General features: G+C 36.6%; 2 protein-coding genes, 3 long non-coding RNA genes and 1 pseudogene across 9 annotated transcripts; 3 read left to right on the plus strand and 3 right to left on the minus strand.

Annotated features, from left to right (window-relative positions):
* Positions 1-224: 224 nt before the first annotated feature.
* Positions 225-5,013, plus strand: LOC113673570 (uncharacterized). Its single transcript, XM_089204430.1, has 5 exons — positions 225-894; positions 1,011-1,070; positions 1,469-2,231; positions 2,776-2,856; positions 3,414-5,013. Exons 2-5 carry the CDS (start codon positions 1,044-1,046, stop codon positions 3,785-3,787), a joined length of 1,245 nt encoding a protein of 414 aa, XP_089060556.1. The 5' UTR covers positions 225-894; positions 1,011-1,043; the 3' UTR covers positions 3,788-5,013.
* Positions 5,014-6,068: 1,055 nt separating this feature from the next.
* On the plus strand, positions 6,069-13,258 carry LOC149046634 (uncharacterized; annotated as a pseudogene). The gene is made up of 6 exons (XR_016185994.1): positions 6,069-6,334; positions 6,458-6,517; positions 9,612-10,442; positions 10,751-10,831; positions 11,291-11,365; positions 11,757-13,258. The product of XR_016185994.1 is annotated as an uncharacterized LOC149046634 (transcript).
* On the minus strand, positions 9,470-10,257 carry LOC149046635 (uncharacterized). Its single transcript, XR_016186001.1, has 2 exons — positions 10,167-10,257; positions 9,470-10,037 (listed from the first exon to the last, which is right to left on the minus strand). It is a non-coding gene; the product is annotated as an uncharacterized LOC149046635 (long non-coding RNA).
* On the minus strand, positions 12,376-17,036 carry LOC149046636 (uncharacterized). Of its 2 annotated transcripts, none has more exons than XR_016185999.1 (3): positions 16,883-17,036; positions 16,340-16,406; positions 12,376-13,456 (listed from the first exon to the last, which is right to left on the minus strand). It is a non-coding gene; the product is annotated as an uncharacterized LOC149046636 (long non-coding RNA). The 2 variants fall into 2 exon arrangements; XR_016185998.1 differs by lacking the exon at positions 12,376-13,456 and adding an exon at positions 13,563-13,677 and having other exon boundaries at positions 16,883-17,020.
* Positions 17,037-17,096: 60 nt separating this feature from the next.
* On the plus strand, positions 17,097-22,682 carry LOC149046637 (uncharacterized). 3 transcript variants are annotated; one of them, XM_089204427.1, is made up of 5 exons: positions 17,097-17,590; positions 18,580-19,405; positions 19,928-20,008; positions 20,452-20,535; positions 20,954-22,682. In XM_089204427.1, the coding sequence occupies exons 1-5, from the start codon at positions 17,588-17,590 to the stop codon at positions 21,286-21,288; spliced, it is 1,329 nt and encodes a 442-aa protein (XP_089060553.1). In that variant the 5' UTR covers positions 17,097-17,587; the 3' UTR covers positions 21,289-22,682. The 3 variants fall into 3 exon arrangements, with proteins under 3 accessions (XP_089060553.1, XP_089060555.1, XP_089060554.1); XM_089204429.1 differs by having other exon boundaries at positions 17,479-17,590; positions 20,452-20,540; positions 20,954-21,664; XM_089204428.1 differs by lacking the exon at positions 20,452-20,535 and having other exon boundaries at positions 17,479-17,590; positions 20,954-21,664.
* On the minus strand, positions 22,454-25,417 carry LOC149046638 (uncharacterized). The gene is made up of 4 exons (XR_016185997.1): positions 25,045-25,417; positions 23,539-23,617; positions 23,289-23,377; positions 22,454-22,954 (listed from the first exon to the last, which is right to left on the minus strand). It is a non-coding gene; the product is annotated as an uncharacterized LOC149046638 (long non-coding RNA).
* Positions 25,418-25,476: the final 59 nt, after the last annotated feature.

Consider the following 25,476-nt stretch of genomic DNA (forward strand, 5'->3'; position numbering starts at 1 on the left):
GCATCAAGGAATAACTTAAGTATTGTGTGATCATAGCTTAAAGAATAATCTCAATTTTGGAAACGAGCTTTTGGCAATTAAAGGAACCAAAATAGAGAGATAAAAACTAGCAACAAGTTTCGCTTTGAATCACAACTACCGGGTAACGTAAGCACAAAATAAGTTGTTGCTTAGCAACCTTGGCGGGTGTTGATTACTTTATCGGGTGTTCCGGTATAAGACTTGTCTTCTATTCCAGAAACGATCTTGATTACACGGGGTCTTATCCTGAACTGAAACGCTAGCTACAATTTTCAGTCTAAAGGCACTTATCACGGACGCGTCAATCAAACCAGTTAATATTTCGCAGCTTCGCTCGGAAGCGGTATGATATTCAGCTTTACGGAAGCGGTCACGCAATATTTATCTTGCAGTTAATTGATTTTTCAAATGCGTATTTGCATTTGAATGATGAAACAGTGCAATTTTTTGTCTGCTTCCAAAACTGTGTGTGACCTCACTCTAAGAGAATGGAATGGTTTAGATCGAAGATGATCGAGCCTGTCCTCATCTCGAATGTTCTTTGGCCACTGGTATTTCGAGACTCAGCATCACCATCTTCCTTCATGTCAAGTATCTTTTAATGTATAACACAAGGCAACATTTTGATTCCTAAGAGATGAAATGTAATTTAACTCAGAAATTCGTGGGCTAATGAGTCACGTAGTGGCGTCTGAATATATTGATGACGTACTTGTTTTTTCCGTTTTGCTCGTTATAAAAGACTGTCATCTACGGCTAACATGCCGTATTTCCTGAGTTATCAACTTATTGTTGGGAAGCATTTTGTCGACGAAATTATTCGCCTATCGACATTGATGTGAAGAAATACACAAGCTAAGCCGTATACAAACGGTAGGGTAGCCATTGCTCGATCCTCGAATTTTGCAGTTGCTTAGTCAACATACGAATAACTCTGGCAGACTTTTAGCAAAGTTCGACTAAGCATACGTGCTTATTTCTTTTCACAGGGCAACAAACGAAGCAAAAATAACAATGGTGGCATGAAGCCAATGAAGAGCGCCATAAAGGTGAATATTTCCAAATACTCTGTTCCCTGCAGTTCGTACGCACATCAGTATTCCTGTAACCTTTTTCGCAATCTTTATCCAGTTTAGATTTCTTGAAGAAGTTTAGAACACATAGCATATGGACTTCATAATGTCATTGATCTATTCAGTTTGTAAACAGTCAACGAAGATTCGAAGTTTTTGTTTTACATCAGTCACTGCCGGTTACGTACACAACAGTCTGACAGGTTACCTCGGTGGCAAGATTGGCTGAAAGAGATCATATTTAGATTAAATTTTTTCCGATCAAAATTTTCGACTCGAGACAAATTGCCGAATGCAACCGTACTTATTTGGGTATTATGCCGCAGTTTCTTAAATTTTTTTTATCAAAATATTTTACTTCTCTTTAATTTCAGCTGATCTTGGTGATAGTCTTGTGGTCACAATCTGTGTTAGGACGTTCCACAAGATGTCCTTTGATGGAAAACTTCCTGAAATACTACCCGGATGATCCGGAAGCTCAAACGGAGTGTATAGCGTGTCCTGAATGCCCGCCAGGACTAGGACTTGTGCCACAATGTGGTTCCAAGATCACTAACTACACCGCTATTAAATGCGAACCATGTCAACTGAATAAGACATTTTCAGACAATCATGGCTTTGAGAGTTGTAGATCCTGCCACGACTGTGGCTTAAAGAACGTTATTCAGCAGTGCACCCCGTCTCAAAATCGTAAATGCGGTACCAAGTGCCCTGAAAGACATTACCTCGATGACAATGGTTTCTGTCAAGAGTGCTACTTTTGTTGTCCCAGTGTGGACGAAACAGGTATAATGAAGAAATGTAAAGAAATTGGAATGGGAGAAGACTGGCAATGTCTTAAGAACCACCAAAACAAGCTCTGCAAAGAAGCTTTGGAAAATTCTGCAGAAGCTAGTGTTAATACAACTAATGCCACGGCTGTTACTCTTCTTCCTGGTCACAATTTTGAAGCAAATAAAACGGAGAGTACTTCTAATGAACGTACGTCATCATCTGAAAATTTTACATCAAATGGAAATATAAAACCTTCAGTAATTGCTGGGATTATCATACTGATTGCTTTAGTGCTTATTTTTGCTTTTTATGGAGTTAAAAGGATCATTACATCTAGGAATGGTTCAGCACTGTATTCTGAAGGTAAGAGAGAGTCATACCTTGCAACACTATTGTTATCTTTTTTGAGGATAGTATTTTAGGAACTGAATTCCTATTGCAACAAACGCAACATGATATTGTAGCAAACTGATAAGTTATGCTCATGCAGTAGTTTCTCCTTAGTTGTCAGTAGACAACAAAATCTGAGGGAAGAGAGGTCAATAGCGGAACTGTACACTGTATGGGTGGTCAGACTTTCACAAACTTTGGCATGGTACTCAGTTAACAGTGATGATAGCTTACATAGTGCTGGAGTGACATCTGCACCAAAGGAAAATTCAGCTTAAGTTACTCTGAGCAGCAAATAAGTACACTTTCTTGAGTTATCACATACTGGCAGATGTAAAAAGCCTCACAATCTTCGCTAGGATTTCCCACAGTTATTAGCTTTTTTAGACCCCTATTCATGGTTGACCTCATCATGGCCGTATCCTTTTTAAAACCAGTGTTTGTGGGCTAAGCTAAAAAGAGATAAGGGTCGGTTATTTTCTAGACTTTTGAATAATTGATAATTCTTTTCTCGCAGATAATCGAGTAGATGAGCAGGAGCAGTTTCTCCTTAGACAACCCATGAATGATAGCCCAAATATTGAACTCATTCCAACAGGTGAGGAGTCAGTCCTTCCTTCTTCACATTAATCCTTTCACACTCTAACATCAGTATGCATATTCTCCATACTGTTCTCTATACATTTGTTAATGTGCTAGCAAGGAAGTTTGTTTAACAATCAAGAAGCTCTTCAGTTCATCATCATTTCCTTTATTCTCCCGACCTTAATGTTTGATTCAGGGGTGACAATGAAATGAGAAATTAGATGATGGTAGTCACTCTCAGAGATTAAAGAGTTAATCCTGAATTCTCCGAAAAAGAAAATAAATAAGCCGAATAACTCTCCCTCAGTAGCCTTTTAAATGCAACAACTTTCAGCACAGGCTACTGAAAGTTTTATCGACGCCTCGTTTATCCTTTCGAGATTACACAATTAGCAATGTTAATGATATTATGTACAGTGATTGTGTGGTGGCGAGGGTTATTCTCAGAATGAAGGAAACCCATAGTAGATCACGCATTTTACTAGCTAAAATTTGCTTCATGATCCTTTTGTTACAACTTTAATGTTACAAATAACAGGTCTGTTTTTTAAACGTAACTCTGTTTTTCAGGTTGTGATGTCTCCGAAATGTTTACACTTCGTAATGGAAATGAACTAATGCTGCACAAAATTCAAGACATGCTTGATCCAAATCCACCGCTAAAGAAAAATTGGCGACAAGTGGGACATCATTTAAACGTTACCGAGGGAGACTTAGACTTACTGGAACTTCAATATAAGTCAAACGGCAGTCCTACGGAGAGTCTTATAGAAACATTGAAGAATTTTACACCAGAGCCTTCAATGAAAAAATTTGTCGAAGCTCTGATCAGTTGTGAAAGAAGTGACGTGGCCAAATATATTTGTGACTGGCCATGGGAGAAACGTAACTGTACTGAACTGGAGAACCATGAACGACCAGATACGGTCCAGCAACCATCCTGAGGATATTTTCCTCCCCAGCCAGCCGTTCTTTTGAAGGTCACACAATCAACGCAACCCAAGTGCGTTCCGTAACATCCGAATACTAGCCCCTGGCCGTATTATTAGTACGCACTTCCATAATGTTATCCTTTTTGCATATTTGTGAGGTAGCTTCGAGAAACCTATTATTTATTAGGGCTTTATGCATCACGTGCTTTTATTTATTAAATAAAGCAACGAAACAAAACAAAACAAAGAAAAAAGCAAAAAAACACAAAGCTAATAAATAAATGAAAGTTTAGTCGTTTGTCTCTTGAGGTAAAAGAGTCAGGCTTATCAATCGTGTATTGAAAGAAAGAAACTGTGTTAATCTTCTCTAATCTAGAGAAGTTTCTAGATTCTTGGACTTTATGTATATAAGAGCGATAGTTTTATAAAAAAATAAACAAAACAAAACAAAAAACAGAGAATTGTGAAGAAGCTTAGTGCTGTAAAGTCGAGAAGCCAACTACGTGGAAATTAATCAGTTTGTTGCTGTTACCGACGATCCTGAGTTTTGTCTAGGAACAACCCTGCTCTACATCGACACCCGTAACAGTGTGTTAAAGCGCGTTGTCATCGGTGCATTTTGATACTTATTAGTATTCTGAGAATTGTATGTTCTACCCTCTTAGGTCCGCTTTGTTGCCCATTGCCTGTTTTGTTTTTTGATAAAAGAAATCCACCCTTCTGATTAATACAACTTCACTTTTTTCGATGATCAGCTTGGCAGATGAACAATTAACAATGTGCTCAACAATTAATGCGTTCAGAAATGTTTAATATATTTTCGTCCATTGTGACAAACTATTAAGGTGATTTATGTCTAAATATTTTTTATCATTTAAATATTTAGTTGTATCTAATTGTTTATTTCTATGGGGATTTGTAATTGCCTTTCTAGAAAATAATACATGGCGAACGTAGATATGGAATTTCTCGTCGAGTGTTCGGCTCTATAGCCTACGAGTGAGCACAGTTTGTTCCTGAGTAATTTCCAACTCTGATGATTAGGCGTCTTATGTTAACTTTCTAATTATCTGTACACCTCGTATACCTCGTATCTTATCTTCATCATAATTTTATAGAGATTTTTGTAGTCGTCATAATTTTATACAGATTTTTATAGTTTGATATTTAGACATTAAAGAGACATTTTATAGTTTGATATTCATTTCATAATTAAAGAACACCTGCCATACCTAGCATTCCATTTTCGTTACAATTTTTTTGAAAATTTATATTTAGACATCAGAGAGACATATTATAGTTTAACATTCAATTTTCCATAAGCCTTTTATGTACACGTCATACACGTAGTATCTTATTTCTGTTTATAGACTTTATTTTGTCTGAATATATCCTCGTATATTTGTCTTTGGACATTATCAGTTGCTCGAATTTCCCAGGAAAAGAAAAGAGAGTGTTCAGAAAGTATGTTTGGAAAGTGGAGAAAATGGAGTTCTTATTCTATCGAGTTGAATAATCACCTTCTGTGATTATAACTTAGAGATGAAGAAAAGCTTAGAAATTACGATAGCCGTCTAATCTTAACTACTTTGGATTGCGAGCCTCCAGCTTCATAAAATGATCAGAACCGTTCGACTTCTTTCAAAAAATACGGCAATAACCACTGAGTGTATTATTTCTTTCATAAACACGATATATTTTTTTTCTTTCTTTACCCGTTCGACCTTTACACTCCCAAAGAATAGACTGTGTTTGAGGTTGATCGTAACTCGCATGAATTTGGTTTGTTGCGATGACGCTGCAACTTCGAGGAAAATAACAACCAGCGTTTCCACTGCACAACACTACATGCCTCCACAGTATCATGAGGTAAAGAAGCACCAGGAACGTCCTCTTCCTCTAGAATTGCCGTTTTATTGTTACTATTAAACTCAAAAGAAGTATTCTATGTAGCCGCCATTATTTTAGTTTGTCCAGCTCAACAATCCATGCATGCCTTGCGACCTGATTTCGGTCCCAGGTCCCAACTCGCTTTGTTACCGCATGAATAAATTTGTTTGTTGCGTTGACACTGCAGCTTCGAGGAAAATAATTATTAAATCGACCGAGGGAAGTTAAAAAAACTAGAGTAAAAGAGCTTCATGCCGTTTCCATCGAATATTCCATTTTGTTCGACGTCTGTGCACTTCTTTTTGCTAAGTCAGAGGTGTACGACGGTGAATGCATGATATTGGGCACGCAGCTGGCACGCAGTAGATCGAGGGAAGGGGAATCTCCCTACGCCGACCCGCTCACTCCATAAATAGTTCGCTAAAAACGCCCACTCGGTGTCACGTACAGGAAACCCTCAATCCATGGATGAATGATTAACCAATTTAGAATGAACTTTTCGGTCTTTCGCAAGCCCATAACTCCCCTCTGCCATTAAGACTGTTCATTAGGGCTAAACAAAAGCGTTCTAAGTATAACGGCTCTATATCGATGGAAATTGATGCTATCGAGACTGACAACTCCATAATTTTCAGCATGGAGAGTACAAAATTGAAGCAGTACAGATCGGTAAGTGAACAAAAGTGATTGAACTCTTAAATTTACACTTGCTCGATCTACAGTTGTTTAACTATGTTCTGGTATACTTTCGGCGAGACTCAACTGAGTTTGCATGTTTATTTCTTGACACAGGTTAACAAAGGACGCAAACTCACTTATGATGACAAGCACAGTATGAAAGGCGCTATTAAGGTAAGAGAATATTTATAGGTACCGTATTTATTCGATGAAACATATCGGTTGTTGTATGGCAAATGTACTATCTTGATCTTTGAATGAAAGACAGTTGAATTAGAGCAATGAAAGGAGTACCTTGACCAGTGAACAACTCTACAATGCACACAGCAACACGCTGGGTAAGCCGAAAAGCAGGAGGCAGTCGATCGTTGAAAGGTGTCGATAGGCTTGTGCGACTCCTGTCATTCGCTTGCGCTTTTAAATCTTCTTACCTGAAAGCTTAGCTGTTATTAGGACATCTTTTAATGACGTTGGCGATGTGATTATAAGGGAATGAAATGAAGTGTATGGCATGTAAAATAGTTCGCGTATTACTGTAGAAGGTCGCTGTCTCTTTGTAATGCGTTTCATGTCAAGGGTCGATTCCCCGTTAAATAACTCGCGAATTTAATATTATTCGCACAGCCATCCACTGTGAGTGTAACTGCCGCCAAATGAATAAATTCCTAGGCAAGGCTGAAGTTTCCATCCTCTCTGAATCTCTCCAGTTGCCTCCTAAGAACGAATATGTTAAGGAGGAATATCTAAGGAATCGCGCAAACGGGCAAACACTAGTTATATGAATGAAGGGGTAAGTTTCTAAAGAAACTGTGGTGCTGCGTCGGTGGGAGAGTATAGAAGGTAATTTAGTGTTAACAACTGGGTTGAAAACGTAAATTAGCCACCGTAAAGAGTAAAAAAGCTGACGTTTCGAGCGTTAGCCCTTCGTCAGAGCGATTCAACACTAGTTATAGTTTGTTAGGGGTCAGAATATGCAAATTTGTCACTCACTTAGATGTAAACAAGTCGATATGTCAACGGCAGATCAATTGATTTTCCGAAATAATACATATCGACTTTAGACTTTCAGAAGTAAATGCCGCGACGTTGAAATATAATTCGACCATTCATCGAGGAAGTTTCGACCAATACTCGTCGCAGTCAGCATATGTGAAAGCGAGTCAAAGCTGTGTTAAAGTTTTGTCTAGTACTATGAGTGTAGACGCTAACTGCCAAGAGTCTTTGACTCTTTGAGACGTTTGCTCGTCGATCCTCCAAGCCTATAGGGGGTTTATAAATGGTGAGCCTTTTACGAGTGAATCTGAAGAGCGAAACTTTGATCGAACTGATGAGGGAACCTATGAGCACCCATATCAGCTTAAGTATGAATCAACGTGAGGTCAAACAAAGCTATTAGAAACATCAGTAGCACGACCAATCAGTCCATGATATCCAACCAAAACACTCTTGTGGCCAAGCAGAACGAAACGCAGTCAGAAGACTGATCTGATGGTAACAGAAATCAAACCGGAAAATTACAGGAACGAACAAGTAGGTCAAAGTCTAATCCTTAGAAAACGCGTCCGCCATGATAGAGAACCATCAAGATTATAGTGGAAGAAAATTCTGAACTTTTTTAAAAAGGGTAGAGCAGTTAAGAGGTATGTAAGGTCTCATATTATGCATGGTGCACCACATTTGTCAGCGTTGAAAACGATTTTATCGTTCAGTTAACGTTTGATTACCATAATTATCTTAAAACCAGAATGTGTAGTGGTAAACCAATTGGAATCACTCGTGCTAAAGGTTCAAGGTTGTATTTTGCTATTGATCATGTTAATGTTTTCAAAACAAGAACTGCACAGCATAAAAAGACATGTAAAGAATCAGTTGTTTTTCATGATGAATTTGAACATGTTGTTCGATGTTATACAATAAAGTGTGAGAAACGCAATCACAAGTATTTTGTTTCAAGGGCAAAGTTACTTACTTCAGGTAATATTGAGTTAAACCCGGCCGGCCGCACCTGTTACTCACGGAAATAGTCCGAACAATCTTAATGAATTGTTACAATCTCGGTTAACTTAACATGGCTATAGAATATTAGATGTTGGTGGTACCGGTGATTGCTTCTTTAGAGTTATGTACCATCAGTTGTATGGTGGACCTAGCTATCACATGAATGTTCATAGTACTGGTGTTGCTGATGCACTTGTCATTCAAGAATGGAGTGAGTAAATCATTCACAACCTGCAGCACATTCATACAAATTTTACATTAGAAATCTGCTATAGTATACGCTTTAATGGCAAAAAGTGAAGTTAAGGAATGGTGTAGGTTAAACGATAGCCAGCATGTGAATTCTGACTATTCATTCCACATCAAAAGAGCAGTTCCAAGAAATTCCAAGTAGTTTTAACTCTATCCAGTTACCCATTGGCTACCCATGTTTACGTGTAAAAGTGTATGTTATTGTAAAGAGGAGTTCAATTATCTCCAAAATCCATTAAAACGTAATGTATCCGTGACGAGTTATTAACTATTTCCTTCGATTTATATTGTTCTCAATTTGACAATTTGCATGTTAATACCACTGCAATACATAAGGAGAATAAAGATCTTATGTGGATATGCTTTCTCAACATTAGAACTAATACATTCAAAAGGAGTTGTGTTTATTCACTCAAAATTTCCAATTGTAATTGAAGCAATGATCACTGTGTGTTTTTTGAGTTTATTATTTAAATAAACAGTGCATGATGATGCAGCATTTATTTTTTCGTGGGCAGTGTTTATTAATATTTTGGTTTTAAAATGCGGCATGTATTTTAGGGCAGCATTTAATGAAATAAATATGGTACTTGTTGGTAAGGCATGGGTAAATTATGCTGCATAATTTTGAAGATAACTAGGCATCTTGCATAACAAGAATTACGCCACCATAAAGCTGCCTTTCAACTAGGATTTTCAGCAGAATTTTTGAAAACCAGCAACACAGACTGAAAGCAATCAAACAAGTTAATAAATATGGAGATAATTTCCCACTGCTGTGTTACAGAGTTGCTCACACTTGGTTATCTCTGCTGAAAATATTGAATAACTTGTTAGGTTTTTAAGAAATGTTAAAATTCATTGTTGTTTGAAAATATTGTACTTGAAGTTATGTTTTTATTAAACATGTAATGTAGCTCTAACCAACATTTATAGCATACTTTTTCTCTTTGTCTAATATTTCTGAACAGAATTTGTGCGGGTTTGCAATTAATAGATGCTGATATTTTTATCTTAGCTGATCCTGTTACTAATATTGTGGTCACGATCTGTGTCTGGAAGGCCAGCAAGATGTTCCCTTGCGCAAAAATTTCTTACGATACTTTCCCGATGCTCCAGAAGCTCAAATGGAGTGCAAAGCATGTCCTAAGTGCCCAGCAGGAATGGGACTCACACCATTATGCGGTTCAAAGATTTCAAACTACACCATCATCAAATGTGAACCTTGCAGAGAGAATGTGACTTTCTCTGAGACACACAGCATTGAAAGCTGCAGACCCTGTCATGACTGTGGATTAAGGAACATTATCCAGCAGTGTACCCTTTATCAAAACCGTCGATGTGGAAACAAGTGCCCTGAAAGACATTTTCTGGGCGACAATGGTTTTTGCCATGAATGCTATTTTTGCTGCTCCAACATCCCCGAGTCTTCCAGGCTAAAAAACTGTAAAGACATTGGAATGAGCAGGGACTGGCAGTGCCTCAAATCCCAAACGAATGGGCTTTGCAAGGAAATAAGGGAGAAAAATGCAGAAAATGCTACTTCAACTACTCATGATGTAACCACACCTACTTCTAGTGCTGATCTCGCTGTCTTTGATTTTAACTTGAACTTGACTGGTATGGTTTCAAGTGAAGAAGACACCAGGAAACCTGTATTCAAATCCGAAAAAAACAATTCACTTCCAGCAACAACAAAGACAGGTACAGACAAGAGGTCAACAAAAGAAGAAGGAGAAACAGTGACATCAACATTTATAGCCTGGATAGCTATTGGGACTGCCATTATATTATTTTTTTTTTTTGGGTGCAATCATTTACTACTACTTTAAACGTTCGCATCCAAACGGTAAGAAAAAGATATACTTTTTTCTTCTTTAATTGCGCAAGTATATTTTGTAACATTTATGGAATAAGTAGACCCTTTGAGAAAATTGAGTAATTTAATGAATTCTTATCATAATCATGTTTAAGTGCTATTTCACACGGATGTACACAAATTGAAACTTAGAAAATAGTGATTATACTATGACCATCATATGTCAATTGTCCTCAAGCAGGAGTCCATCACCCAGAGCCTCCATACCAATTATACCCTTGAGTCAACCCTGTCCTGTATCTTTTTATTTTGAGACAATAATTTATGCTATGTTGCAGTTACAAATTCCAACGAGCGTATACCCCTGAGAGGTATGCAAGGTGCCGAAGATAGAGATGTCTCAACAGAAACCGCAGAAGGTAATGATAACCATCATAATATTTATGCATCACGCATTCTGCTGACAAGCTTTTGGACAAAAATGAATCTATTTCAAGATGTACATCTCTTGAGCAGACTTTTCTTCAAGAGGGGAGAATTGACAATCAGATCTTGAGAATCAAAGAGTTAATAATCCCTTTAACTCTCCAGTTCTCTCCAGTTCTAACTGTTAATTTTCCCCTCTAGCTGCTACACATTTCCCTTTAGTTTTGTTACAAGAATTTGGTTTGGGATCAAGATAACCTCTACCTGATAAATTTGATTATTCTCATTACCTATTTGGTGGATAATGTATGGATATTACAAGAAGAAGTTGCATGTTAATCACTTCAGGGAGTTGGAGGATTAAGATTTTTCCAATTTTATGGTAATCAGCAAGTTGCATTCTGGATTACTGAAGTGCTTCTTAATTTTATTTTGTCTCTCAAATGTGCTAGAAGCTGATGACAATCAGGAGCCTCTCATTAGTGAACTTAGACAAGACCAGCCAAAAACTGATCTGGTTCCGGCAGGTGAGGTGTACATCCTGCCATTTGGTAGACCAAGTTGATTACTTGTTTATTCTTGTTATGCAATTAAGATCATGCGATGACTGTGCCATTAGTCATTCAGATGTTGCATTTCATCTCTTACATGTACCCTCCTCTTAGCTTGGTGCAATAAAATGCACAATTGTAGCCTCGTGAGTGGGTGTTAAAATGGAAATAAACTCATCCCCTGAGTTAGTCTGTAGTACCTAGACTACAGAGATTAAGTTTCCTTCACTGCTGAACACTGTACTCCTAAAAATAAACCAAAAAACTATTCTTAATCCTTGGGAATTCTTAACAATTGAAGCATGCCTTTTTCCACCAATGGTACTACAAAAAACTCTGTTAACATCATTATCTATTGAACTCTTAGATTGCAAAGTCTCTGAAATGCCACAGCTGCATAACCATGAAAATCAAATACTATTGCACTATGTGCAAAGGATGCTGGATCCACTGGAGAAACAGACAAAGAAAAATTGGCGCTCTGTTGGGCAAACCTTGAATGTTTCAGAAGAAGACTTGGACCTAATAGACACTGATTACAGAGCAGGAAGAAGTCCTACAGTTAGTCTTATTGGTAAATTAAGTACCTTTTTAACAGTACCCTCAATGAGAAGCTTTGTAGAAGCTCTTATTACTTGCAAAAGGTATGATGTGGCCACCCATATTTGCAACTGGCCATGGGAGTTACGCACTATACAATAAGGGATATCATTCAGAAAGCTTGAAATGAGAAATAATTAAGTAACTGGTCATAACCTTCAGCTGTTAGGTCTTTAGAGAGCCCCCCACCTTCAAAAAACAAAACAAAAAAACAAAAAGATTCCCATATAACTTCTGCAAAAAACAGGGCACATGGAACAAGAAACTAACTACAAGCTAAAGGCCTCTAGTATCTCATTATGTTGAAAGCCAGGGAAATGAACTGACATTTTTTCTTTGGCTAGTATGCTAGAAGCCACTTTAGACAATATTTTAAAAACACAAAGCAAAGTTGCTGGTAACTTTAATAACTTAATATGTTCCCAGTTTCACAACAAAGAGTCATACTCTGACTTGCAAACAGCAATACCATGTTTTACACAGCAAACATTGCCCTGCATGATATCATTTCCCAGTCCTTTAATAACATCCTTGACATTAATCTTCTCCTGTCAGCATCTTTTGCATAACAGTTTTAAAGTTCATAATATTAACCTCAAAGAGGAAACAAACAAACAAAAAAAATACAAAATGCTTAACAAAGGAGAAAAGAAGGAACCAAAAAATACCAGAAAGGAAAAATTGGTAACTGAGCACACACTGTAATGTTTCAAAAACCATTTTAAACATTCACTTGTGCCATTGAATTCTATAAAGAGCTTTTTGAAAACAACTTCTGCATATGAAAAAAAGAAAAAAAAAACAAGGACGTCAGTAAGAAGAAACATTTACATACACATAATTGTTATTAATCATCCCAATGATGAGTGAATCTTGTTTCTTGTAAGTACTTTCAGTTAAAGAGGAATAATGTGGCTGAATATTAAATATTTATCAGGACTTTATTTACTAGGTGGTGCTATTTAACAACATTAGCTCAAAGCAAACAATATTGCAATCTTGAATTTTTCAATAGCCAACCACAAAGGCTTTTGGTTAAGAATCTTGATCAGACCTTGACAGTTAAATGTAAAATGCTTCTATTTGTAGCTTCTGTATGTCAAGTGTCATGATCAAAATAATTTTTTTTTCATGAACATGAACATGAAAAGTAACTCTAAGTGATGTCTTATAAGTATGCATTAAGTAGATGTATTTATCTTGATGCAACATATTTATGCTATCAAATATTATGTGTAAATATTACATTAAAAGATTTTTAAGCCAGCAGTTCTGAGATCTGTGCAATTTATATTGTGTTTACATCTGTGCTATAAGGGGCATGATAAGTACATCTTTATTCTGTTTACAACGTCAAGTGGTAAATGTTGATAACAATGAAAATAAATTCAGGTTCTGGAATTTAAGTGCCTGCATGGACTGTATCTCCAATGACCCAAGTAGGTGGGAAGCTCTTACTTTCTGCATCTTTTGATAACAGATGTGAAAGTTGAGACATGGGCAAATCAGAACAGTTATAAGGACAGGACCGTATGTTACTGTCAATGGTACACAAGTAAGTAAACTACGAAAATACTGTTTGGAACATTTTATTATCGTTGTGAATTACTTAGTTTACAAAGAAGAAATCAGGTCCAAAGTCTTAATTGTAAGACATTCAAGTTACACAGCTTTAGTTTAGAAGACACCTGGAAAAGAAGATAAAAAGATAATGAGTGCAGGGAATCCCATTTTGGCAATTAATGTTAACAGAGTTAGGAAGTGTGATTTTATCGGAAGAAAGCCTCAGTATTTAAGTAGTCTTCAGAAGTAAATATCAGTAGATTATAATTGAATGTTTAACAAATAGAGAAGCCTTGACTGTGCTCTGTTCTGTTATAAAGCACGCTGGAAGCAGCTAGAGCACGAAAGAAGTGTAGGGAGAAGCACGAGACGTAGTAGAGTGTTTCCCTATTTGTTTTATAATAAAGAATCCGTTAGATTCCCCAAGCATTACTTTCAATTTTCAAAAGAAACTTTATTTCCAAAGCGATCAACAGTGTCATCAGCATGCTCGGATCAATATTAGTATCTGGGCAACTACCCACCTACCCCTCCCCTAACCCAACATTAACCCTAACTTGTTATCAATTGACCGTTCTTGAGTTAGGGGAGGGGTAGGTGGGCAGTTGCCCAGATACTGATATTGATCCGCATGCTCTATACTCTCATAAAGCACGCTACAATAAGCTAATCAGAATCCCTGTTAGAATAGTTCAAATAATCTGATTGGCTGTACAAGACCAAAGCTGTCAAAAGTGTCAAACCATCAAAATTAAAAAAACCATCAAAGTTCACATCCTGCGATAGTTTACAAACTAAAATAGTTCGGCAGGTCGAATTTAACACTTTTGCCTGAAGTTTTTAAGTTCCTTATACAGAATCTTGAAGTGAAATGTTCAGTGAACTTCAGCCAAATAATGGCTCATAAAAACACGCAAGTTTTTTCACATGACATGATAGAAAACAAACTGTTAAAGGCGAGTGTTTTTTGAATGAACGACAGCTGAATTCACCAGAACATGAAGATCGCTCGGGATGACAGCGCGGCAAAACTCGGCTGCAGTGACTGATGTGACTTTCCACTCAACGCATCGGAAAGGATATCAGAGCAAGCTCTTATTCTTTCACTCGAAGGGCGGCCAATGTAGTTTCTGAGGCTTGCTTTACTGCGATGACCGGAGATCGCCATGATGAGCGAGCCGCAATGGACTTTAGCATGATCATATTCGCTCAGACACCGTCATGATTAGAATGAAACAGAAACAGTTATGCCAGTTTGGTTATATTTTTCACCATCTCTGTTTTGTTCTGTCTTTTTTTTTTTAACATTACTTTATATATTGTACAAGTGTTAGCTGTGTTTAATTTTTATTACCGTACGTAAGCTTGCAATCTAACTGAGCGTGTGTATTTTGTTTTTCCTTTGAAGATTTTCGTTTCTGCTCACGTTTTAATAACGTAAAATTACGGAGCCTGGTATGTTTATAAACCTTTGATTGGTTCTTCTAATGCTACTTGCCGGCTCGCTTGTTCCGAAATTTCACTTTCAATTATCGGGAAAAAGCGAAAAAGAAGTCCCGGAAAAGGTCAAACATAGTACAATTTGGCAGATGGCATGACAGCTTTAGCTCAGCTCTATGCTCTATACTCTCATAGAGCACGCTCTTTCAACCAATGACAGCGCACGTTATATCATAACTTTATTATAAATTAAGTTATCACTGGCTTTCAACTGAGGGTTTGAACACAGGGCATAATCTTTCCAACTAATAATAATATCATTATGATCCAAGAAATTTTTTTGCTGTTTTCCATTGTAAACAATCAGGGGTTGGTTGAAAATACTGCAGAAATCATGATTTACTCAATATATTTCTCACCTTTCTACATGTATTCTGGGAAAATTATTGTCCATCTTCTCCCATGATTTTCAAGAAAGAATCAAGTTTTTGAAACAAGTTGGATAGACCTTGAAAAATATGAATACAATTTTCTTTTTTCCTTTTTTTTTTTTGACCAAAGCCCCCTTTACAATAGAACTCTGAAATATAGTGATAATAATAACTTTATTTACTTAGGGTGACACATTACAGTTCAGAACTGGTGAACTTGTGACCCTCCTCTAAGATATAAAACTAATTTATAAATATTAAAAAAGTAAAAGCAGTAAAAAAAAATGGTAAAAACGGGAAGAAAAAAAGGGTAAATGTAATATTAAATGTAATATATTAAAAAGGGGTCCGACTATTATATATATTATAATATATATATATATATATATATATATATATATATATATATATATATAGGAAGTTTACGAGTCGATTTTCGCGTGGAACAGTGCTCAATACGTTGAAGCAGAGCAGAATAAATATTTTGAGAGGAAAAAAGGACGTAACTACATTTCCCGACAAGCCTGTTTCGTGAATCGCTTCACTCTTCACTCTTCAGGGGTTCAAACCCCTGAAGAGTGAAGCGATTCACGAAACAGGCTTGTCGGGAAATGTAGTTACGTCCTTTTTTCCTCTCAAAATATTTATATATATATATATATATTATATTTATAAAATTACAAATAGTTCTGTTTGAATGCACTTATACTGGTGCTAGCTCTTATATTAATGAGTTGAGAGTTCCAAAGTTTTACAGCTGTTAACAAGAAAAGTTTTTCCACCTTCTGTGTATACCTAGGACAGCATATAGTTATATCACCATAGCAACTACTAATCTAAGATCACTAATGACTTTACCACTGTGTTGTATCAGAGAGAACCTTATAACTATTTTATAATTTGATTTTTACCTCACCTCGTTACAAACATAAGTAGAAACGACAACAAAAAAATCTGTGCAAATTCCTCATGTCATCCACTCCCTGAAACAAAAACAAGTCACGTCAATTAGAATGAGGCACGCAGTTATTCGTTTGACATGACAAAGAAACTTGGAAGTTTTTCAATCAGACCTTTGGGGCGGTTTGAGATAGGGGCGAAAATTATCGTCACCAGCAATCAGCTGAACTATGAACTCATTACAAGAATTATCAATAGTCGAGTGTATATCAAAGCGATCAACTAAAATCATTACATCAAGGAATAACCTAGGTCTTGTGCCAGCATAGCTTAAAGAATAATACCAATTTTGGAAACGAGCTTGTAGCAATTAAAGGAAACAAGTTTCAAAGTTACTCTTTAAATAAAATGTTGGATATTTTGACATATACAAGTGTATCGAAATGTACCTTGCCTGCTTTTAAAAATCAACCCGTAGTTCAGTTAACACCGAGAATAACATTGTTCGGTGCCAGTATCGATGTATCAGACCACAGGCAATTGAAAACAAATATCTTACCTGGGAAGCTCAGTATTTTCGAAAGATATGACGATTGTCCTTTGACTTGATGTGAAAAACGTTTCATTGAATTAACAAAAGTGTTAACTTAGAATGGGAGAAATGTCCGCCATGTTAAATAATTGAGTTTGCGACCGCTGATCAATTCGTCCACAGTAAAATAAGCCGGCGGGCATAGTCAGCGATCAAACGCAAGAATCCAACACCTAGTGTTGGTAATCGGGTAGAACATTCCGTTGGGACCCTAAGAACCGAGTTTCGAGTTTTTTATTTATATTTGTTATTTTTTAATTTATTCATTTTTCACGCGTTCCGGGTTTTAGTAATTTTGTGTTCCGGGTTTTAGTATTCCGGCGTTCCGGCATTCTAGCGTTCCATGTTTTGGTACAAGCCAGCTAATCTCGCTTTTGATCTTGAGAAATTATTCATGGATCGATTTTTCGCGGTTGTGTGTACGTGAACTGAGGTCATCACAAGAGGGTGACCTCATACATGGCAACAGGAAATGAAATTTTAGAGAAAGGATTTGGTCTAAATTTATCAGCCAATCAGATTGCAGGATTTTGTATTCCTTCCTAACCTTATAAAAAGGAATCATTCTGTCGAACGACAGTGTGGTAGTACGAACTGCAGTGTTGTAGTGTCAGGACGAAAAATACGCTCACAATCTTGCGTGCGGTGAAGGAGTTTCTCGTTAATATCTAAATGGTAAGTGTTCCTTATGCTGTTTGGACCCTTCATTTTCTTAGAGCTCCTTATTAGATGTTCTTCTCTCTTAGATCCACTTTGTTGCCCATTGCCTGTTATGTTTTTGATAATAGACATCCACCTTTCTGGTTAATACAACTTTACTTTTGGTATTTCGATGGTCAGCTTGGCAAAGGAATAATTAACAATATGCTCAACAATTCATGCATTCAGAAATACTTAATATATTTTCGTCCATTGTGACAAACTACTTAGGTAATTTATGTTTACATATTTTATTGTATCTAATTATTTATTTCTACGGGGATTTGTAATTGCTTTTCTAGTGAATACTGAGGCTTACATGCACGATGATGCATGCATGACCTATGGCACGTAGTAGTTCGGGGTACGGGGAATCCCCACCTAACCTCCACCGACTGAACCCAGTCCCTCCATAAACCGTTCTCTCCTCTGTGATCTTAACGCCCACTAAAGATAGTCGGCTATTTCATTAAAAGTTTTAGCCATATGAAGCTTCAAGGTTCGAAGGCGGCCCACTAAAGACGTTTTATCTGCATGACCTCCGTTGATTTGCAGTGTAAAGGGAAAACCCCTTACATAATGAATGCGAAATCAATTTGGAGCGAACTTTCTCATCTTCTGTACTAAGCCCATAATTCTCGAAAACAAGCGGCACAGACTAAAATTTAAAGCAATCAAACATGTTAATTAATATGGAAATAATTTCCCATTACTGTGTTGCGGAGTTGCTCACTGCTCCGTTATCTCCGCTGTAAATATTAAATAAGTTGTTGTGTTGTTGCGAATGTTTATTGTAGTTTAAAAATACTACTATTGAAGTTGTGTCGTAAATAAAGCGTATTATAGCTCTAACCAACATTTATATCGTACGTTTCCTCTTTACCTAATATTTTCGAACATAATTTCACTAATTTGTCCAGGTTCGCGATCACTGCAATTAATAAATACTGATATTTTTATCTTAGCTGATCCTGTTCTTATTATTGTGGTCACGATTTGCGTCTGGAAGGCCGACAAGATGTTCCCTGTCAAGAAATTTCTTACGATACTTTCCCGATGCTCCAGAAGCTCAAATAGAGTGCAAAGCATGTCCCAAGTGCCCAGAAGGAACAGGACTCACACCATTATGCGGTTCAAAGATCTCTAACTACACCATCATCAAATGTGAACCTTGCAGAGAGAATGCGACCTTCTCTGACACACATAGCATTGAAAGCTGCAGACCCTGTCATGACTGTGGATTAAGGAACATTATCCAGCAGTGTACCCCTTATCAAAACCGCAAATGTGGAAACAGGTGCCCTGAAAGACATTTTCTGGACAACAATGGTTTCTGCCAGGAATGTTATTTTTGCTGCTCTGATGTCCCTGAGTCTTCCAGGCTGAAAAGCTGTAAAGACATTGGAATGGGCAGGGACTGGCAGTGCCTTGAGTCCCATGAGAATAGACTCTGCAAGAAAATAAGGGAGACTGTAGAAAATGCTACTTCAACTACTCCTGAAGTAACCACACCTACTCCTAGTGCTGATCTCCGCCCTGCCTCTGATTCTGACCTGAACTTAACTGGTATGGTTTCAAGTAAAGAAGACACCAGGGAACCTGTACTCAAATCCGAAAAAAACAATTCGCTTCCAACAACAACAAAGACAGGTACAGACAAGAGGTCGACAAAAGAAGAAGGGGAAACAGTAACATCTACATCTATAGCCTTGATAGCTATTGGGGCTGCCACTCTAGTTTTTATTTTGGGTGCAATCATTTACTACTGCTGGAAACGCTCACATTCAGACGGTAAGAAAAAGTCATACTTTTCCTTCTATAATAGCCCGAGTATATTTTGTGACATTTATGGAATTAGTAGACCCTTTGAGAAAATTGAGTAATTTAATAAATTCTTACCATAATCATGTTTAAGTGGGGTTTCACACGAAAGTACACAAATTGAAACTAAGCAAGTAGCGATTATGCTATGACCATCATATGTCAATTGTCCTCAAGTAATAAAATTATTTCATTTTCAATTTGATCTGAGGGCCCACAACCATCTCTTTCCCTTAAGTAAACTTAAATCTTGACGCTCGAGCACATTAGTATGTCTCCTCCATACAACTTTTTCCAGTGTTTGTGTAACTTAATTTTTTTTCATTCATTTTTTTTAATCAGGTAAACCTTTTTGGTTGGGTCCATAGTTTGACTCCCATTAATATTATTAAATTCATTTTTGGCTTCATCAAGGTGTACTTTGTTGATTAATAGACACATAATAGTAACTTTCAGTGTAGCATACAATAACACAACAATGCTTTGTTGCAGTTACAAATTCTAACGAGTGTATACCCCTGAAAGGTATACAAGGCGCCAAGGATAGAGATGGCTCAACAGAAACTGTAGAAGGTAGTGACAACTAACATAATATTTATGCATCACACATTCTACTGACAAGCTTTTGGACAAAAATGAATCTACTTCAAGATGTACATCTCTTGACCAGCTTTTTCTTCAAGAGGGGAGAATTAACAATCAGATCCTGAGAATCAAAGAGTTTACCCTTTAACTCTTGACTTCTAACTGTTAATTCTCTACTTTAGCTGCTACACATTTCCCTTTAGTTTTGTTACAAGAATTTGGTGTGATATCAAGGTAACCTGTACCTGATAAATCTGATTATTCTCATTACCTATTTGGTGGATAATGTATGGATATTACGGGAAGCAGTTGCATTTGCATGTTTATCAATTCAGGGAGTTAGCGGGTTAATACTTCCCCGATTGTGTGGTAATCAGCAAGTTGCTTTCTAGGATAACCAATTAGTGCTTCTTAATTTTTTTGTCTCTCAGATGTGCTAGAAGCTGATGACCATGAGGAGTCTACCACCAGTGAGCCTAGAAAAGACCAGCCAAAAACTGATCTGATTCCAGCAGGTGAGGTGTACATCCTGCCATTTGGTAGACCAACTTGGCAACTTGTTTATTCTTGTTATGCAATTAAGATCATGTGATGAGTGTTCCATCAATCATTCAGATGTTGCATTTCTTCTCTTGCATGTATCCTCCTCTTAGCTTGGTGCAATGCAATTAGAGCCTTGTGAATGGGTGTTAAAATGGAAGTAAACTCATCCCCTGAATTAGTCTGTTGTACCTGGACTATGGAGACTAAGTTTCCGTTCACTGCCAAACATTATAATCTTAAAAATAAAGCAATTTTCAATCCTTGGGAGTTCTTAACAATTAAAGCATGTCTTTGTCCACCAATAGCACTACAAAAAAGCATATTTCATGTTACAACTCTAGCTCCGTGACCATTACTGTAGTAATTAACTGCTTTCCATTGAACTCTTAGATTGCAAAGTCTCTGAAATGCCACAGCTGCGTAACCATAAAAATCAAATACTATTGCACTATGTGCAAAGGATGCTGGATCCACTGGAGAAACAAACAAAAAAAAATTGGCGCTCTATTGGGCAAATCTTGAATGTTTCAGAAGAAGACTTGGACCTGATAGACACTGATTATAGAGCAGGAAGAAGTCCTACAGTTAGTCTTATTGATACATTGAGCACCTTTACAATAGTACCCTCAATGACAAGCTTTGTAGAAGCTCTTGTTGCTTGCAACAGGTATAATGTGGCCATTAATATTTGCAACTGGCCATGGGAATTACGTACTGCACAATGAGGGAAATTATTCAGCAAGCTTAAGACGAGAAATAATTAAGTAACTAGCTGTAACCAGCAGCTGTTTGGTCTATGGAGAGCCCCCCTCCGAAAAAGAAATTCCTGTATAACCTCTGCACAACCACTGTGCCCTGTCACAGAGCATACACTATAATGGTTCTAAACCAAAAAATGCCAGAAAGGAAAAACTGGTCACAGAGCATGCACTATAATTTGGTTCTAAACCAAAAAATGCCAGAAAGGAAAAACTGGTCACGGAACATACACTATAATGGTTCTAAACCAGAAATTACCAGAAAGAAAAAATTAGTCACAGAGCATACACTATAATGGATCTAAACCAAAAAATGCCAGAAAGGAAAAACTAGCCACAGAACATACATAATTATGGTTCCAAACCAGAAAACATCCAAAAAAAAAAAATTGGTCACAGAGCATACACTATAATGGTTATAAACCAAAAAATACCAGCAAGGAAAAATCGGTCAGAGAGCATACATAGTTATGGTTCCAAACCAGAAAATACCAGAAAATACCAGAAAGAAAAAACTGGTCACAGAGCATACACGACACTATAATGGTTCTAAACCAGAAAATACCTGAAAGGAAAAATTTGTCACAAAGCATACATAATTATGGTTCCAAACCAGAAAATATCAGAAAGAAAAAATTGGTCACAGAGCATACACTATAATGGTTCTGAACCCAAAATACCAGAAAGGAAAAATTGGTCGCAGAGCATACATTAAAGAGGGGCTTTTTGAAAACAACTCCTGCATATGGAAACAAGGGCATCAATGAGAAGAAACAGTTACACACACAAAATTGTTATTAATCATTACAACAATAAGTGATTCATGTTCCTTGTAAATATTTTCAGGAAATGAGCAGTATGTGGCTGAATATTTATTATTATCAGTACTTTATTTACTATGCTATTTAAAAGCATCCCAAAAGCCAACGATATTTCAATTTTGGATTTTTCAATAACCAACCACAAGGGCTTTTGGTAAAGAATCTTTGATCAGACTTTGAAAGTTACACGTAACGTTAAAATATTTCCATTTGTAGCTTTTGTGAGTCAAATGTCATGATCAAATTTTTTTCCTAGGATAAATGGTAACGCTGTTTCTGGTGATGAATTATTATTAAATGAAAACGGTAACTCCGAGTGATATCTTTATTATGCAAGTAGATGTATTTTTCTTGAAGCAACATTATTTACATATGCTATCAAGTATAGTGTATAGATATTTACAATTAGTAAACTATTTTTAAAACAGTAGATTATTTTTATATCTGTGCTATAAAAGGCATAATAAGTACATATTTATTCTGCTTACAATGTCAAGTGGTAAATGTTGATACCAAAGAAAATAAATTCAGGTTCTGGAATCAGTGCCTGCATGGACTGTATCTACCCCCACCCAAGTAAGTGGGAACCTCTTGCTTTCTGCACCTTTTGATAACAGATGTGAAAGTTGGGACATCGGCAAATCAGAACAGATGTTATACAGACAGGACTGTATAGTACTGTCAATGGTACGCAAGTAAGTAAACTACAAAAATATTGACTGTGAATTAATCAGTATACAGAGAAGAAATCAGGTCCAAAGTCTTAATTGGTTGCAAGACATTCCAGTTACGCGGCTGTTGTTAGAAGACACCTGGGAAAGAAGATAAAAAGATCATGAGCGCAGGGAATCCCATTTTGGCAATTAATGTTAACAGAATTAGGAAGTGTGATTTTTATTAAAAGAAAGCCTCAGTACTAAAGCAGTCTTCAGAAGTAAATATCAGTGGATTATGACTGAATATATAAAGTCATCACTGGCTTTCAGGTGAGAGTTTGAACAATGGGCATGATCTTCCAAACTAATGATAATACCATTATGATCCACAACCTTTTTCAAGACATTTTTTTGCTGTTTTCCATTGTAAACAATCAGGGGTTGGTTGAAAATATTGCAAAAATGATTATTTACTCAATATATTTCTCACCTTGCTACATTTATTCTGGGAAAATTACTGTCCATCTTTTCCCATGATTTCCATGACAGAATCAAGTTTATGAATCAAGTTTGATGGACCTAGAAAAATATGAATACAACTTTCATTTTCCTTTTATTTTTCTTTTTGACCAAAGCCCCCTTTACAATAGAACACTCACTCTAAGAGAGGCAACTGCTGAAGGTTCCTGCTAACTTTTAATCTTCAAGATATTCAAACACAATACAAATACAATAATTACCTTGTAAACACTTCATCCCAAGTCACAACCTACATGTACAGCGGCAGCTAAGTGATGAGACGTAATGAGAAATACCTCGCTATCACATAGAAACAGAATAAACAATCAACAATTAATCATGATTGACCACTTCCCCATTAAAGCTTCTTTAGGTCACCAGAATGCTAGTTCACGTTTTAGTCAAGGTAGAAGAGTCAGGCTTATCAATCGTGTATTGATCGCCATGTGCTATTTGTAGCGCCTTAGTTTGTTGTTGTCATCGGTGCATTTTGATCCTTATTAGTATTCTGAGAATTATATGTTCTACCCTCTTAGGTCCGCTTTGTTACCCATTGCCTGTTATGTTTTTTAATAGTAGACATCCACCCTCGTGGTAAATACAACTTCACTTTTTTCGATGGTCAGCTTGGCAGATGAATAATTAACCATGTGCTCATATTTTCGTCGTTTGTGACAAACTACTAAGGTAGTTTACGTTTACATATTTTATATCATTTAAATATTTAATTGTATCTAATTTGTTCGATGTATGGTTACGAACTGTGATTAAAGATTAAAGACTAATTATTTATTTCTACAGTAATTTGTAATTTGTAATTGTGTAGAGAATAATACATGGCGCGCTTAGATATGGAATTTTTCGTCACGTGTTCGGCTCGATAGCTTTACGAGTGAGCACAGTTGTTCATGAGTAATTTCCAACTCTGATAATTAGGCTTCTAGTGTTTAGCTTTCTAATTAATCTAACCTAGTATCCTATCTTCGTTATAATTTTGGACAGATTTTTATAGTTTGATATTCAGACATCAGAACCATTTTATGGTTTGATATTCAATTCATCGTAAAAGTACATCTTGCATACCTAGCATTCTATTTTCGTCATAATTTAAAAAATTTTTATAGCTTGATATTAAGATATCAGAAAGACATTTTATAGTTCAACATTCAATTTTTCATTGGGTCTTAATTTTTACGTACACTTCATACACGTAGTATCTTATTTCTGTTCATAGACTTTATTTTGCACGCACGTATCCTCGCAGATTTGTCCATGGACATTATCTGTTCCTCAAATTTCACAGTTTTCGCTCTAGGAGAACTGTTCGCATCTTGGAGCAAACAATGTTCGTGGACAAAAATCGGTGCATATTTTCGCTCCAAATAGAGGCTATCGTTTAAATAGAGGGCCACAATTAAATTGGTCATTTTTACTATTCAATTTCACCCTCTTTAAATAAAGTGTATTATTATTATTATTATTATTATTATTATTATTATTATTATTGTTATTATATTTGTTACTCGGACCAAATTTAATTATTTTTAACTTGCCGGCTTTCGCCAACAAAGATACACAACTTATGACCGTAAGGCAAAATACCCGCTAAGTATGAAAGAACGAATCAGAACACTCTGATTTATCTCATGATTACCTTGCCATATAATAAATTGTTCTTTCTGGATTTTTCAAACTATCTAATATCACCATTCACTTTCAATACAAACCTCGGCAGATGGTATTTGAAAGGTTGGTAACTCTTAGTTGGCACGTGCGAAATATTCCTTCATCAAGGGCGCGTAGGAGGGATCAAGACAGGAAAAGAGAATCTTCAGCAAATACGTTTGGAAGGCGGAAAAAATGTTCTTGTTCTATCGATTTGCATAATCACCCTTGTTAAGGCTTACAGATGAAGAAAAGCTTGGAGATTGCAATAGCCGCCGTATCTTAACTATTTTGGATTGCGAGCCTCAAGCTCCATAAAATGACCAGAACCGTTCGACATCTTTCAAAAAAGGCCACAATAATAATTGTGTGAATTATTCATTTCGTACACACGATTTTCTTTTCTTTTTTTACCCATGCGACCTTTACACTCCCAAAGAATAGACTACGTAGGATGTTGACCGCAACTCGCATGAAGTTTTGCCGTAAGCACG

Source organism: Pocillopora damicornis, chromosome 4 (genome assembly GCF_964200805.1).
Source record: "Pocillopora damicornis chromosome 4, jaPocDami1.2, whole genome shotgun sequence".
In the NCBI taxonomy this organism is placed as follows: Eukaryota; Metazoa; Cnidaria; class Anthozoa; order Scleractinia; family Pocilloporidae; genus Pocillopora; species Pocillopora damicornis.